Source organism: Podarcis raffonei, chromosome 1 (assembly GCF_027172205.1).
Source record: "Podarcis raffonei isolate rPodRaf1 chromosome 1, rPodRaf1.pri, whole genome shotgun sequence".
NCBI classification, from domain to species: Eukaryota; Metazoa; Chordata; class Lepidosauria; order Squamata; family Lacertidae; genus Podarcis; species Podarcis raffonei.
In genome coordinates, this window is record NC_070602.1 from 45,081,489 (window position 1) to 45,099,062 (window position 17,574).

The following is a 17,574-nucleotide window of genomic DNA, read 5'->3' on the forward strand; positions in this document are numbered from 1 at the left end:
CAGGCAGTATTACTTACAATTATAAATCACCTATAGGAAAAAGACAGGTGAAACATAAAGTTAAGATAATCACACCATTTGTAATTGTTTCAGTAACTAAACATTCAGGCTATTGCAAGTACTAATACTCACTCTGTTCCTGTGAGCATTGACTGACGCATACCGCACAGTCCCTCTAAAACCAGCAACAGCTCTGGGCTATCAATACAACAGAGGGGGAGAAATTCTGTTACACTGTGTTAGTTAAAGATATACAGTACATAAAAGCCACACTACAAAGAATAATGTAGGCCTTCTACTCTGGAGTCTTCCCCCGCTAAGAATGCACAGGTCTGTTTGATCTATGTTATTGGGGCAACGTTTGTATAATAAATAAAATTTAAATGGTTATGGTAAATAAGTAAACACATTTTGAACACATTTTAAGTAGTTCAGAAACATTTTTCTATTTAACCAGATTTATTAACTATAAGCTGCTGGGGATCAAAAGTGGTGAAAGTGCTTTTGCACTCAGGACCTGCTTGCAGGCTTTACAATAGGCATCTGGTTAGCCACTGCGAGAAGAGTCCAGCAGGGCTCTTCTGTTCTTATTCAAATAGTTCCATTTTATTCAACCTTAAAGAAGCCATTTTGTTATTTCCCTTTTTTCTCAGCACCCAAATTCCAGTGCATTTTACTTTAATTGCTAGTTTCCTATTCACTCCACGACTAGGATACTAAGTGCCCAGACAAACAAAAAACCCTGTCCCCTTCATACAAAGCACTTTTTCAGCTCTTTGCAAACATACTCCTAGTTGCTTTATGCAAAGTACTAATGCTCGTTGCTAATTGAAAGTGCAATAAGCTCCAGTCAGACACCTTTTTATTCCTTATTTTGGGAGATCAGGGAATAAGACAAAAGTTTCACAAGTCAGTAGTAGCCAGCACCTTTTTATTTATTTATTATTCTTTTTACATATTTATATACTGCTTAATAGGGAGTGGGTGGTGCTGTGGTCTAAACCACTGAGCCTATTCAGATTGCTGATCAGAAGGTCAGCAGTTTGAATCCGAGCTCCCAACTTCTGCCAACCTAGCAGTTCGAAAGCACACCAGTGCAAGTAGATAAATAGGTACCGCTGAGGCGGGAAGGTAAATGGCATTTCTGTGTGCTCTGGTTTCTGTCACGGTGTCCCATTGTGCCAGAAGCAATTAAACAATTAAGCAATTAAACGGTGTTTCCATGCGCTGCTCTGGTTCGCCAGAAGCGGCTTAGTCATGCTGACCACATGACCAGGAAAGCTGTCTGTGGACAAACGCTAGCTCCCTCGGCCTCAAGTGATATGAGCGCCGCCACCCCATAGTCACCTTTAACTGGACTTAACTGTCCATGGGTCCTTTACCTTAATACTGCTTAATACTAACACAAAGTGCTTTACAAAAACAAAATACTAATTTTTCTATAGTATATGAAACTGAAAAACAGTGATGCAGTACAAATTAATCAAATAATTAAAAAACCAAACAAAATCCAGAAGCAAATTTTGGAAACATATTGAGTCAGGGCCCCCTTCCCTCCTCAGCCTCTAACTTGCCAAGTCATATCCTAACTCACAGTATGTAACATTCACCCAACTTCTGTTTTTCAATTACACAAATTGTACAAAATTCACTACTCATGCTGTATCACACATCCCATTCTATTCCCACACCTCACACAAGCGAACTAACCTCCCAATCCCTCCTATATCTCACACTAAATCACCAAACCACTAACACCAATCACTCCTTACACGTTATTAAAAATGTACAGCAACAACACCAGGGGACAATGAACCTACTCACTGACACAATTACCTCACTTTCATGTGATAGTAAACCATGGTTTAAAACAAAAAGTTAACATGGTGCTCCCCCTCCCTCTGCTCCTACTGTGCCAGACAAAATAAGTCAGAGTGTGGCTTGTCATGTTATCCAAACCTGGCCTTGTGGTTTCCTTTGCTCAAACAAACAAGTAATAAGTGAAAAAGAAACCTTGGTTACCACTCGTGGGGGTTTTGGGTGAAAGAAACCACATGTTCCTATTTGTATGACATGACAAGCCACACTTTGCCTATTTTGCTCAGAGCATAGCGGCAGCAGAATGATGGAGGATTACCCTGAAAACTTTGTAACAGCACATACTAGCATGCTGCCCATTAACATTAAACCATAGATTGTATAAACCATAGTTTGGTCCCACTCACTTAGCCCTTGGAGGTTTGGCCAGATTAGAACTTGGGTCTCAGACCTCTGGCGTAATGCATCAAGCATGGATAAAACAGTTCAGCCTGACAGTTATTTTAAAAGCAGTCCAATATATCAAATTTAAAAATATTAATAAAAAGTTTTATTAGAATTTCTTACCGGTCTGACATCCCCACATGAATTTGTAAACTGACGCGCCAAGCCAAAATCCAGCATGTAACACTTCCTCCAAGTGCTAGGGAAACGTCCCATAGCAAAGTTGGACTGGGGAGGAAAAAGATGACATATTGATTGATAGTACTATACATGTTCTTCAACAACAATCTCCACACAAGACAAACGCTGAATACAACATTAAGGCTGCAATCAATTACTTAAACTACTCTGCATAGGACTACCACTGGATACAGTTATTTAAACTTTTGGGTAGACATGCATAGGACTGTGCTATTCAGTCATGTTAAACAGAACATCTTAATACTTTGAAATAAAGTACAGAGTAATATATTCTCAGTGGATGCAATCATCTAAGGCTTTCCTAAATTAAGAACTTACTTTTAAAACCGAAAGCAATTATTATTTGCTAGATAAGACCATTACAGTTAAAGAGTTCTGTTACTGAAAATCAATATATAAAAGAAACAATCATGGATTAGCTTTTAAACTATGCACTGTCATCTTAATAGTTTTATCTCCAATTTTCTGATTGTTCTAACTGCACGATCACCCCCTAATAAGTGACAACAGTTGCAACTTAAATTCTTGGCTCTGACAAAATTTGTGGATAAACTCACTGGCTTAATATCTCTGTGTAAAAAACCAACAGAATGAATGCTCTCAATAGACTCTAGAATTTGCTTGCCAAGTCGCAAGGTAGTACTGATTGTGAAGGTCCCTCTAGTTTGGCTTCGACGCAGATCGGCCAAGTTCCGACCCTGAAAAAGCAAGAAAGTAAAGTACGTTCAGTGAAAATTTCCCTCTGCCCATCCAAAATGAGGAAGACAGACATTTTCAATAATATTTATTTTTTCATTTAGCTTTCATAATCATTTTATAATGGGCAAAATAAATCAACATTAGATTTATTTTTTACATTGAACTGATCAAGAAGAGAATAGGGTATCAATTAAGCTATCAAAAAAAATTTCCAAGAGGTGGCCCAGATCACAAGGCATGATAAGCTGTAGCAGCAGTAGCAGTTGTTATTATTGAGTTTGGTAGTTGCTAAACACAAAGAAGTCTCAAAGCAATGTAACAGCAAGATAAGTAAAATCAAATAAAACCCAAATTAAAAGCAATGTGCAATACAAAATTTATAAATTACACATCTAACAATACAAAAAGAAAAAATCTATTCTACACCTGTAAAACACGAGCAGCAGAGTAGCGGTCAACTTAATCTTCAACAGCCTGGGTAAATAAACCTGTACTAGCCTGGTGCTGAAAAAATTACAAGGATGGTGCCATGTACATTTTCCTGGGAGATAGAGTTCCAAAGACATGGAGGTACCACTAAAAAATCCCATTCTTGTTTAGCCACCCTCTGCAATTGCTTCAGATAAGGCACATGGAGAACGGCCTGTGGTTTCTATTTACCCTTCTCCTATCAAATATGCAATGTTACATTAGCTGGACATTCTTTCTTAGGGGGGTTGTGGAGATTTAATTTATATCTGTGAACATCCTTTTAGAGCAGGGGTTGTCAACCTGGTCCCTACCGCCCACTAGTGGGCGTTTCAGGATTCTATGTGGGCAGTAGGGGGTTTCACAGCACAAGCTGAATCCTCCTTCCATCGAGCACTGGTGGGCAGGAAGGAAATTTTAACCATCAAAAAAGGTGCATTAGTGGGCAGTAGGTATAAAAAGGTAGACTACCCCTGCTTTAGAGAACGAATAAATGTAACAAACTTACCTGCAACTGCATGACCACATAGTTGAATCTGTCATTCCTTCCACAGCCAATGAATTTGCAGACATGATCTTTTCCTGCAGAAATAAAATATACACTTTTTATGTTTCCATATTTTTCTTCTCACAAGCTTGGATCCGGAGAGTCACCTACAGAAATGAGGTTGGAGGAAGGCAACACCTCCTCTAGAGAAGCCTGCCCTAAAAGTCAAGGGACCTTCCTGAATGGGGCGCACTGTGGCTCCGGGGGCTGAAAGGGGAGATAAGCCAAAAACTGGGCAGAGACTCCCTCTCACCGGACATGCCTCCACCCTATTTTCAGCAATTCCCTCCACCCCAGCACACCCCACTCAGGAGGGTCCCCAGTCCTTAAGAGAGACTTTTCAGGAAGCTGCTGGGGAAGGAGGTGGTAGAAAGATTACTTTTCACTAACCCCACTCTCCCCAAGGGCTTCCCTAAATTCATTACTTACATTTCTGGGTGGCAAAAAAAGGAAACAGAACTTAAGGAAGAAATGTATAAGGAACAACATGTAGAAGAAACCTGTCAAAAATAAAAACCACTTGGTCTCTAATTCTCTGCGCCAATTCATAATTAAACAGTGCCTCATTATCCAAAAGTTGTTAGCATTCATGCAAGTAAACATATTTCAGTGCTAACATTTTTTAGTTACTCTTAAACACCTCACCCCATGACAATGTTGCATGAAGATGAACATAAGCAGGGCTTGCCACTGCCTGTATTTGAGCATAAGCCCAATTTGTGATTTGCAAACATGGCCACTAAGATGCAACAAAAATGCTTTTTGTTGATAAATTAGAAACAAGCTTTTTATCTGAGGTGAAGCAGGAGAATGAGGAGAAACGTACTGCTGCGACAGGCAGGAGGAAAAAAACGGAGGGGAGCGTGCCTGCCTCCCACAATTCTTCTCTCCGGCCTGTGACCAAGTGATGAGGATCAACTCACACCATTGGCCCCGATATCCCATGAGGTAAATTGACAGCTATCACCAAAACTATTGACACACTTACAAAATTAATGGTCTGAAAAACATTTATTTTTATTCTGGTTTGTTTTGGTTCTGCCACAATTTATGCCTCTGCCACAATTTATGCCTCTATTAAAGTGAAACCAAAAACCTGAACAAATACATATTGAGTATCAAAAGTGATACATGCTGAGTATCAAAAATGTTCATACAGCTTAAGCTTTCTTGGGGTGACCAGGTGAACAAACGACACCTGTTGGAATTCCCTCTACTACAGAACTATTTAAATTTAGGAACACTGCCAGGGAGAGTAAGCTAGGTCATCCTGTAATTTCAGAAGTTGCTCAGGGATTTTGTGGTGATCAAAATATTTCACAACGTTTTTCAAGGACAGCAGTCATAGGTTCACATCTCAATCTGCCTCGCACATTCTCTCAGAACAATACTTGCCATCTTTTCACCTACCTCAGATTTAAGGCACATAATCAACTTGAATCATTATTATTTTAATATCAGTAAAACTTTCCTATTCTTGTCCTCAATACAATGCTGCAATTCTATACCCACTTACCTGGTAGTGAGCCCCAGTGATATCAGTGGGACTTGCTTCTTTCTCGATAGACATGCACAGGATTGCACACTTAATCTTAATACTTCCTTATTATATTTGGAATCCATACTGACCAATATAGTATACTTTGATACACTGAGCCTATCAGATTTCCAAGAATCAGACATACATTCAGAACAAGGATCTTTTATCCTCCTTACCTTGCAGTTTTTTCAACACAGCTACTTCCATTTTCAGAACCTGCTTTGGTTGCTGAGCTGACTCGACTTTCAATGCAACATTGTCTCGGGTAAGCAAGTCCATTGCATCGTAAATTTCTCCAAACCCTCCACCTCCTATCTTTTTGAACTGTAATGAATAAAAATATTAATTCTGCATTGTTTAAAAAATACAGAACTTTTGAATTAACAAGCCTAGACTATGAATATTATCTAGCCACTAAATCTGTTACTGTATTAGGTTACCTCTTTCCCTACTTAATGTACGACTCATTTTAAATTTTATTTCTTAATCTATTAACTACTGTTAATGTGACAAGAAATCAAGCCTTTAGCACAGTTGTTCTCAAACTTTTTTCTCTGGCCCACACTTTCAGAATAAAAAATTGCTCACACAACACCAATTTTTTATTGATAAGAAATACATTGGGAAACAAAAAGAAACAACTCCTAGCATTGCTTGATTTATAACATGGAACACAACTCCTTTATAATATGATCATAGGACATCCAGAAAGTATAAAACAACACAGCTACATAAGAACACAAATCATTCCCAAAATATAATTATAAACAAGTCTCTATCATATGTACCTTACGTATGTATATAAACTCAATAAGAAGTGTAAGCTTGCCTTTGCCAAGTGATCTCATTTATTTTAGGCCTAATTTGAGACAAATAAACTCTCATTTCCTCATCAAGACAAAGATATTTCATATTTAACAGAGCTGACAGTTGCCATCCTCTTCTGTCACACCAGTGTGACTGCCACACCAGTTTGAGAACCACTGCTTTAGTGTCATTTGCCCAGTCCTGTGGAACACCCTGCCAATATAGATTCAGTGGCTGCCAACTTGTGCAAACTGTTAAATGCCTGCTGAAAACGTTTCTATTCTATATTGTTGCAAACCACTATGATATATATTTACAATACAGCGGTATATAAATATTTTAATAAATACAGGTAACAGGCATCTTATGTGAGGTTTTTGTTCCACAGGGCCACATTAAGGTAAAGATGAACAACAGCCAGCAGCACTTTTTAAAGTGCTTTTCAAGCTGAGGAAAACCACATCACTTACCTACAGCCACTATGCTCAATGTCACAAACAAATAAACTCTCAGGAAAGAGTTTCTTTATTTGACACTATCAATGTGCCAGAAAAGACCAGCACACCAAAGTACAGGCAAGGAGACTGCTAACTTGTGTATTTATTTGCAAAAAAGGTGTCCAAGAGGGGGAAATTTCTCCAATTCTATATTACTATGCTTTCATATATTGCTAACGGGGGCAGTTTGTGACTATGTCTTCCTTTTACCTGGTTCCTTGCAATTTTATTTCTTTTTATTTAGTCTAGTGCTTCCATATATCTGGGGAGGAAATAAGAAGGATTTAATATACTTACCACTTTCCATCTTTCTTTGACCAATACTCCTACACTCAGGATATCTGGCTGTTCCCCTCCTCCACTCATTGCAATCTCCTGGGGTGGTGCAGCTGCTATGCAAAGCCTACGTCAATAGAGACCATCCAGCTCCCAAAGGTGGCTTCCATTTAAGCAGAGGCTATAAAGATAAACAATACTTATCAAGTTCATGAGAACTTGATAATTAAAAAATGGCAAAATGAATGCCTTCCTAACTCTATTGTAAGAAAGTTATTTTTCAATTTTACAATTCAGAACTGAAATAAAATTTCAAACCAAACAAAAATATTTTAAAATATTTTACATAGTGAAGTCAGCTTTCTGCTGTGTGTGTAAGTACGTTCCTTTAGAAATAAAAGTATCTGCAAAAGATACCTTTTAAAAAGTTGTAAAGCTTTATGCCAGTTGAGGAGTGTTATCCCTGCCTCAAATGAGCAATACTAGAATATAACAATAATTCTTCTCAATTCTTTCATACGCATCAAACTAATTCTTGTAACACCCCTGTGGATAATCCATTATCCTTTTAACACCCCATACTATATGCAGGAGGTTTAAGCTGAGAACCATTGACTTGTATAAGGCTAAAAAAATGAGGTCATGGCCAAGGTTGTGTTCTCTATATAAACCCTTACCATATCAGCTTTCCTTTATTCTAACTCCTCTCTGACCTTCAACACCAAATTATTTCATCAGAGATTGGTAAGAGTTTCTTACCCCCGCCAGACCACACTCACTATGAAGTCCATTGAAATAGATTATTTTCTCCTTTAAGAAAGCTGTATTACAACCTATATAATAGGACAAAATATACCTTCTATCAATAATGGATTGTTGACAGCTACAGGAGAAACCACTATACAATTCAATGGAGAAAAATACTCACACTATTATTGACGCAAAAATTATTGTAGGTGTCAGATACCCATTGATAGCAAATCTACAGCTCATGTGCAGCAACTTTTAATCTTGGAGGCAATTCACCAGTAGGGTCAGGTGCTTATATATAAACAAAGAGATCTTCCACAGCTTTAGTAGCTCACTAGACCAATTGCTATTGACAGAGATATTGTGAGTGGGTAGGTTTGCACAGGAGTGCACTCCTATAGAAGGATGCAATATGCAGCTGGAAAAATTGGGAAAACTCAAGTAGCAACAACGGCCAGAAGTGTTTTTTACCAGCTTAAGCTGATATACCAACTGAGACTATCTGGAGAGCATGGAGCCTGTCTCAGTTGCCCATGCACTAGCAGTATCCAGGCTGAACTTTAAGGCACACTTTAAAGACTGAGGCAAAATGTGCCTAGCTATTGGTGACGGCAAGGCAAGTGAAACAAGCTGCACCTATATTATACCAAAAGAGGCCAAAGATGATGAACCACAGAATAACCCTTATAATGGTTTCTCATATTCAACACGATTTTTTCAACACTTGAGCTCCAACTGTTGACTCAACTGTTTTGACAACTGCCTGCAGCTCCACAAACTGCAACCAAGCTGAAGGATGTTTCATTGGGTGAAGGATGCTTAGAAGAAGTTATAACAATAGACTGCATAATTTTCATATCCGAGCACAATTCAAAGTCTTGGTGTTGACCTTTAAAGTCCTAAACAGCTTCAGCCCAGTATACTTGAAGGAGCGTCTCCACCCCCATTGTTCAGCTTGAACACTGAGGTCCCCAACTCCAAGGGCCTTCTGGCAGTTCCCTCATTCAGAGAAGTGAAGTTACAGGGAAGCAGGCAGAGGGCCTTCTCAGTTATTGCATCCACCCTGTGGAACGCCTTCCTGTCAGATGTCAAAGAACTAAAGAATTATATGACTTTTCGTAGACAGCCCTGTTTTGGGAAGCTTTTAATGTGTGACATTTTGTTCTTTTATATTTTGTTGGAAGCTGCCCAGAGTGGCTGCGGTAACCCAGTCAGATGTGTGGGGTATAAGAAATGAATAATTATTATTATTATTATTATTATTATTATTATTATTATTATTACTACTACTACTACTATATCTCCATAACATCTGAATCAGGAGAGGCCACACAGCTCCTGGACTGGTACCTGGACACAGTGGTGCCACAATGCTGGCAAAATGGAGGCACTGTGGGTGAGTGGTTCTCATGCTTCAATCTGAAGAATTGGCACTTTTACGTGTGCTGCACAATACTCATTCTGCAGCTCTAAGAAATTTCTCTTTTAGCATGGCATTACCTATACTCCCTGCCTACTGAAATGCCTTCACTGTACTCTTTTTGGAGCCTGCTGAAAACATTTTTGTTTAGGCAGGCCTATGCAGACATATAGAAGCATAGAATCGTAGAGTTGGAAGGGACCCTGAGAATCATCAGGTCCAACCTCCTGCAATGCAGGAATATGCAGCTGTCCCTTATGGGGATCAAACATGCACCCTTGGCATTATCAGCACCACAGTCTAACCAACTGAGTTGATGTTGAAATGCATTCTCTTTTGCTGTTAATTTTAATTATTTTTAAATGTTTTAACTGTTTTTATTGATAGTTTTACTATTTCTTGTGAGCAACTTAGCGGCTTTACTAAAATCAAGTGGTATTTACATTTTGTTAATAAATAAAAAAATTTGTTATGAATGTGAATGGGCACTTGTATTGGGCTTATGGACTCCTCCTCCATGCACAAAGGGAGGAGATCAAAAGCCTCTACTTGCTGTTCGCAACAAACTGTCAGTTCCCATTTCATATGAATATGAATATGAGGAACTGTGGCTTGTTCAAGCTATTGTTTGTGTTCCTGTCCCCCAAAAATGTGCTTTATTGCATGGAAGAGATATAGGAAATATGCCTGAAAAGTGACTGTTGCCAGGGTCATGCTGGGATGTGTCATGATGATTTACACTGCTGAATGCAGTGTGGTGGATTTGTTACCACCTAAGTAGTGGAATGATGCCTTGGAGACATTCTGCCATCACTATGCATTGATTGGGGACATTCTACCATCACCATGCACTGATTGGTTGCTTCTATGCATGACTGATGAAACGGTGATGATGCACCAAGCTACAATTAGTATGTGTCAGTAATGTTGCCACAGATGCTGTGTGCATATGTACACAGAGTGTTACTACATTTTCTGCAGTTTAAAGCAATATCATTTTGCCTTTTCTGTTAAACACATGTAGAATCCTGACTTCACTAAGCTAACATTCCACCAGTATGAAGGCACCATAGGTTTGTTTCTCCCATAACTTATTGCTGCACTTTGGAGATTTGTTGTACAATAACTAATACAAGTTCAACATAATATTTCCATACATACTGCTCTAGAGCAGACAATTCTTAATGATTCTTGCTCACCCATAAACGAGAAACAAAAGAAATCCATGGTTTATATTTATTGAAACCACAGTCAGACTACCAATGTAAGAATCACAAAAAAAATTTCCTCTCAGATTTACTGACTTTGCTTGACCTCCATATAGAGGAGTGTGAAAGAACTACAGATACTATTTATAACCATGATTTCACAAATCTGTAGCACCTACTGCAGCTGGATCTTGAAGTACCACCAATCTACATACCTGACCCCTCAAGGAGAAGGCAAGCCCCTCTAAAGCAGGGTGTGCAGCCAGTTCCTGGATATAAGAACCATCTACCTACAACACCTCTTCATTATAGCAGTTCCATTTTAGTTTACTGGACTTTCATCCAGCCTATTGTTTTTGTTATATGCCAGCTAATGCAGACACTATTTTTCAAGTAATCAATACTAAAGAATGTAGCCATCATCCAAAGATGTATTCAAGAGCTAGCTCATTCCCAATGAAAGTTCTGATATCACTCCCTTTGAACGCAAGATTCCTACACTATATCACAAATGGCTTTTGAAAATCCAAGCCAAAAGCTTCCTTGGACATGAGGAACCAGTTAACAGTTCTTTTAATTCCAGTATTGCAGCATCAGTAATATTGCTATCTCCACACTGATTTTTCCATGAAGATATTATTTTAAAAACCCACACCACTCTTGAGAAGGAAGAGAGATTTCTAGTTTTGTAAACAAAATAGGTTCTCCTCACTGAGCTGTAGTGCCTTCCATATTACATCACAATCCATACAGAATAAGTGTGGACTTGCCTAGACCCCACTCACTTTTGCCAACAAGCACATCCATGTTGAATGACATTTCACTGCCCAATCAGGCAATGAAATCAGAGCCACATCAGGCCACTACAATCCTCACCACAATACAACTCCTTCCACACCACAAGAAACTAATGCTACATACCAAGATGCAAAGGTGAATCATTAAGGCTATATGAAGTACAATTAATCTTAAATTTAGGAAAATATGCTTGGGTCTGCAGTTGCCCTTCTATGAATAGAAGAAAGGGCTCCTTCTGCTTATGGAAAGGCCTTTGCTCCAGCTGAGATTTCCACTTACAGAAGGAGGAAGTCAACTCAACCTTTCCCCCACAGTCCCACACTTGTCCTCCATAGCAAGAAAGGCCTCCTCCAGGTCTACCAGCAGGTGTCTTATGAATTAAGTTCTGTTCATAAGATCTCAGGATTCAAACCAGAATTGGGGCAGAAGGAATCTTTTTACTGAAAAGTGTTGACATATTCTATCCAGTATACTATCCGAAAAAGAAACCCAACACACTAGCACTAGCAGATCATTTTACAATATATGTTTCCAATAAACTTAAAGCAATGTAACATTTTTCAAATGTTACTGGCAGGGGTGGGAGGGCAACATGTTTTGTTTTTTTTAATAAAATTTTTATTAGTTTTTCAACATATAAGACAATACAAACAACAAACACTAACAAACAAACATATAAACATGTATAATTTCAAAAAAAAAATTTCATATACCCAATTTCAACGACTTCCCCATGCCTCCCTTTTCTGCATCCCTGTTTTAAACTTTTTTCAGCAACCCCTGGTCCGAATTACTTATAAATTCCTTTCTATAACCCTTTTCTTTCCTCTTATCCAGTCATATCTCTGCAAATCTGCTATACTTTACCCATGACATTTTAACACTCAGTAATTTTACAAGAATTTTTAAGATAAAGTTTAAATTTCTTCCAGTCTTCCTCCACTGTCTCTTTCCCTTGGTCACGGATTCTGCTTGTGGGAGGGCAACATGTTTTTATGGCCCAAGTATCAAAGACTACTCAAATACAGTAATCATTAATTCTAATTAAAAACCAGCAATATATGAACACTGAAATTCTTCCAAAGCTATTTAAAAAACCCAATGTTCTGTCTCTTTAAGAGATGCTAGACACAGCTTATCCAACAGAAAAACAAGGAATAAATCAATGTACTGCATAGCTTATGTCAAGCCATTATAACACACCAGCTTTCTGTTTTGCAACTTGTAATAATTGTATTCTGCTGCCACCGCCACCACTCCTAAAATAAAACTCTAGGGCTGTGTTTTTAGTAAGGTCATGTGAACCTTACACTTAGAACAGATCACATCAGTCAGATTAAAATTTTCGTCAGCTGAGAGATACAGTCACAGACAAACTGGTGAACTGGAATACGGTAGTCATTCTGAACAAGTTATAATCTGTTTGTATTTAACCAAGCTTTTATCCAATAAAAAAGTCTATTAAGTTCCAAAAATATATTCCTTGTATTTTACCAGCCTAGGAAGTGTTTTACGCTTTTCTTACTAAATTAGGATGCAATGTGCAACTTGTTTACTCCAAACTCAGTTCTTAAAAGTATGGAGATGTTTTCCCTAAGAAGACAGTGTCAAGGAGGTATAAGCTGCATCCTAACCTTCACAGCGGGTGGCGCGGTGGGTTAAACCACAGAGCCTAGGGGTTGCCGATCAAAAGGTCGTCGGTTTGAATCCCCGGCACGGGATGAGCTCCCGTTGTTCGGTCCCAGCTCCTGCCAACCTAGCAGTTTGAAAGCACGCCAGTGCAAGTAGATAAATAGGTACCACTCCAGCGGGAAGGTAAACGGCGTTTCCGTGCACTGCTCTGGTTCACCAGAAGCGGCTTATTCATGCTGGCCACATGACCCGGAAGTTGTACGCTGGCTCCCTTGGCCAATAAAGCGAGATGAGCGCCGCAACCCCAGAGTCGTCCATGACTGGACCTAATGTGTCAGGGGTCCCTTTAACCTTCACACCAACCCCATTTTGTGCATCATTTTTTCTTGAATGGACGTGTTACTTCTAAAACACACAAAAAACACACACAGTACATCCCACCCATTCAGATTCTGCAATAATCCCTTCCAGTACCTGCCCCCCACAAAACCTTAAAGCCCAGACAAGTAAAGCATCCCATCCCTTGTTTTCCACATGCTTTCTTCAGTCTAAAGGACTTCAAAGCTCCCTTGCTTTTTTGAACCCCAAGAGAACAAGTGATGCCAAATACTGTCTTTCATTATTATGATAATTTTTCTCTTTTGTCTTGGGACAAATCTGCATAAGTTTCTTCTACTTCCCATATGAGCACACAACCAAAGGAAGGCAAGATTACTATTCACAAGACTTGATCAGAGACCAGGGATCAGTTCCAAACATTTAAAGAAAGAATCCCACTGAAAATATTTGGAAACAGCTACTCACAGAAATTTATGTAAACTCAAGCCTTGGCACATCTCACTTATAATTTAAATATTGATTATCAGTGCCAAGAACGTTTGATATAGTGCAGGATATTCTGCACTAATATCAGACTCTCTTTCTCTGGGTAAGTGCTATTCTGTCATATTCTTTACTTCACTGCTTTCACCATGAAAGTTTTCAACATTGTGGTCAGGCAAAAAAACGTATTCTAGATGACACACTATATAAAGGTTTTTGAAAGTTACGGGTCCTTTAAAATATTCACCTTCATTGTTGTGGTTCATTTGATACTTCTCTAAAATAGCTATTTCCTGATTAACCAACATCAGAGCAAATTTATTTATTTCAGGAAATTTATAAACTGCTTGATTATTTTTTTAAATCTGAAGTCATCTACATGTATTAGTCTTAAATAACTTGTATGGTAGGATATATTTGTGATATATCTTACTGTTACAGAAAATGCTAATCTCAAAGCATCTATATTTTAGCATCATTTTGAAACCCACCAATACTTGGTGCTATACTTAAGGTTAAGTATCATTTAACCATCCCTCTTGCTGTTTCATGGCAGAAAGACACAACATTGCCAACCCTCTCTAGCAGATTTTTCCTACACCCATTGCTGGCAGTTGGTCTCTTTAAAGATCTCTGGCAGAGGACCATACCTCTCTCTTTTAAAAGAAAGTCTATGTATCTGTATTCATATCTTCATGCAACTGCTGATAGCAGCGGCAATGTTTAGCCTCAGCCTCCATCTGCCTGTATGCCAGAGCATATTTGTATGACTAAAGGAAACACAGAAGCATCAACATTAGCAGATTTACAAGTCAAGCAGCCTAGTTTTCCCCTCGGGGAGCATTCTCCTCACCAATAAATGAAAGAAAGGCAGGGAAAGCCAGACCTTAGCCGAAATAAGCGAAAGAGCTCTTTCCCCACCACCCCGCAGAGCCTATATTTTTGCAGCAGAACCGCTCTCAAACCGCGAGAGCATCACTTGCCATTTCATCGGTACCAGGCAGGAAACTTCTGCGATGCGCCTCACCGCTGCTGCCCAGTTACCAAACACCCACAACGAGCAGCTATCCCGCTCCCCAACCCTGCAAAGCGAACAGAGGGGGCCTTAGGAGAAGACACACCAGAAGTGGCCAAGCGCTGCCAGATCTTCTCCCATCCGAGGCTGGGAGATGATTCCGCCCCCCCTAATAATGCAGCATCCCCGCCCCCCTCCTGCCCCTGCACGGAAAACCGGGATAGATAACCGGTGGGACGAAATTACGGGTGATGCTCTGAAGGTTACCCTCCGTGTAGCCGCCGCCGCCTCCTCCTCCTCCTCCGATCCCAGAAACCCGGCGCTGCTCCCTCCGCTATTAAGCTCTACCAGAGGCGCATCCCGCGACGCCCCGCCAACCCCCCCCCGGCGCCTCCGAAGCAGCATCCCTCCCGCCCCCCCCCCGACCAGGCGGGCCGGCGGCACTTGCGCACACCCCGCCGAAGCGGCCTCTCGCTGGCTGGGGGAGGCCAGAGGCCGGGTGGCGACCGCGCTCCCCCACCCCATGCCCCACTCGCCAGCCCCTGAGGGGAAGCGCCTACCTGGAACGCGGCGGCCGGCGCTCCTTCCCCCTCAGAGCGAGGCCGGCGCGGGGTTCACTCTTCCTCTCGAGAGCCTCCGAGGAGAGAAGGAAACGCGGCTGAGGTGGTGGCGGGGGGGGCGGGGGGAGAGGCGATATTACCGGTTGTCCCACGGCGCCCTCCGGTTCAGCCCGGCGCAGCCCAGCAGCAGGCTCCTGCCCATGGCTTGCGAGCAAGCGGCGCCGTCGTCGCCTCCGCCGCCGCCGCTGTCTCTATGGTGACTGCGGGGCCGGGCCGGACTAGGCGCAGGGAGAGAGCCGCGAGGCGCAGGGACCGGCGGGCGGGGCAGCTAACGGAGGCGACAGGCAATCCAGTCAGCGGCTCAGCGGCAGTCGCCGAACGGCCGTTGTCTCTGTCGCTGCAGGGTTAACCGCTTCGTCGCCAACTCTCCGCCGCCTCAGCTGCAGTCCCCGCAGGACGCGACTGGCCCGTCCCCCTCGCTCCTCGCTCGCTCTACCTTCGCAACAAGCCCCCTCCTTTTCCCTTGCCCTCCATCCAAGGGCCAGTGAGCCAGCTATTCCCTCAAGGGTGCCCGCCCACCCTTCCGACGCCTTGAAACGCTATTGGGTCGTACGCGAGGAGCCCGTTGAGCAGATTGGACAGCGGCCCCATCAGTCGTCTCGGCGGGCGGCCGTCTCTTAGAAACGCCGCTGTGCTCACGTTTGCTTATGAGGCGAATCCAGCGAGTTTGTTCGTACTGCGCTGGTTTGAAGAGAATTCTGGGAATTGTAGTTTAGCCCGGCCTTTGTCGCAAAGGGTCTTTTAAGGATTTCCCTAATGGTAGCTTGCAGAGAGCTGGTGGTTGGTGGCTGCGTCATGGGGGCTTGACAGATGGCTGTCGATGTTCTCTTACACGCCGGGGTTTCCTCTTTTTTGGAATATTAAAGTACCGAAACACGAGCTGGTAAAAGCCATTTGTTTTCCCGTAACAAAAAGGGAGATAATGTTTATTGCTACGAGCCACTCAGGATTAAGGCTGCAGAAGCCACTAAACTGGGAAATATACTGAAAAATAAAATGTTTTTGGTCTTTACTAAATGTCTTTAGTAAAAAGTGCAATATGTAGTTGTTTATGCGGTATATCCAAAATAAGCTGGGAAAACCCAAAGAAAAAACCTTGGGCTCAAGCTCATTAAAAAACCAGCATCAGTGTCCAATGTCAGTAGACACACACACAGAAAGGGGCTGAAAAGATAACCGCCCCACGTTCTTCCATAATTTTTGTGGAAGGAAATTTCCGTGTCTTAACATGGTCCACCATGAGTGCTCACTGGAAGGACAGATCCTGAAGCTGAGGCTCCAATACCTTGGCCACCTCATGAGAAGAGAAGACTCCTTGGAAAAGACCCTGATGCTGGGAAAGATGGAGGGCACAAGGAGAAGGGGAAGACAGAGGACGAGATGGTTGGACAGTGTTCTCGAAGCTACCAGCATGAGTTTGACCAAACTGCGGGAGGCAGTGGAAGACAGGAGTGCCAGGCGTGCTCTGGTCCATGGGGTCACAAAGAGTCGGACACAACTAAACAACAACAGCAACATGGTCCACCAGCTCTCTGTTTTGAGATACAAATTTGGGGAGCAAAGGGGGCTTCTGAACAGAACAGCTATGTTTCAAAAATAATGTGACTTTTAAAATGCCAATATGCACAACACATTTATACATAAATGTGCATAGAGGGCTTTTTAAAGTAGAAAGGGAACATGAGTCAAATCCCTGGGTTGTGTAGTGGTTAGAGTGCCATACCTGGGAGCAGGCCTGTGCAGAGATTTTCTGAGATTCCAGGAAGGGAGTTCAGTTATAAACTGAAATGGAAAAGGAGCTGTTCTCTGGGGGTCCCCCAGTCATCTTAGACCTCCAAGGCCTGGAGCAGGTGTACCAGGCTGCCTGGGAGACCAGGGTTTCTATGTGACCTTATTCACTGGCAGCAGAAGAACATCTCTGCCATACCTAAAGCCTACACCACATTTTGCTAATTTGGCATACTTTTTTAAAAGTTATATTCCAGCACATTACAATATACCAACATTGAAAT

At 41.4% G+C, this 17,574-nt stretch overlaps 1 protein-coding gene across 4 annotated transcripts in view; it reads right to left on the bottom strand.

Moving 5' to 3' along the window:
• Positions 1 to 15,784, bottom strand: part of TTBK2 (tau tubulin kinase 2) — a 40,902-nt gene extending 25,118 nt beyond the window's left edge. For all 4 annotated transcript variants that reach the window (XR_008329840.1, XM_053383939.1, XM_053383950.1 and 1 more), the window contains exons 1-7: positions 15,503 to 15,784; positions 7,319 to 7,478; positions 5,894 to 6,041; positions 4,139 to 4,212; positions 3,021 to 3,161; positions 2,386 to 2,490; positions 133 to 198 (exon numbers count right to left, since the gene is read on the bottom strand). Coding sequence is in view for 3 of the 4 variants with exons in the window: in XM_053383939.1 (XP_053239914.1) it covers positions 133 to 198; positions 2,386 to 2,490; positions 3,021 to 3,161; positions 4,139 to 4,212; positions 5,894 to 6,041; positions 7,319 to 7,387 (603 nt within the window). In the remaining variant the exon portion in view is untranslated. The remainder of the gene's footprint in view (positions 1 to 132; positions 199 to 2,385; positions 2,491 to 3,020; positions 3,162 to 4,138; positions 4,213 to 5,893; positions 6,042 to 7,318; positions 7,479 to 15,502) is intronic.
• Between the last annotated feature and the right edge of the window lie 1,790 nt (positions 15,785 to 17,574).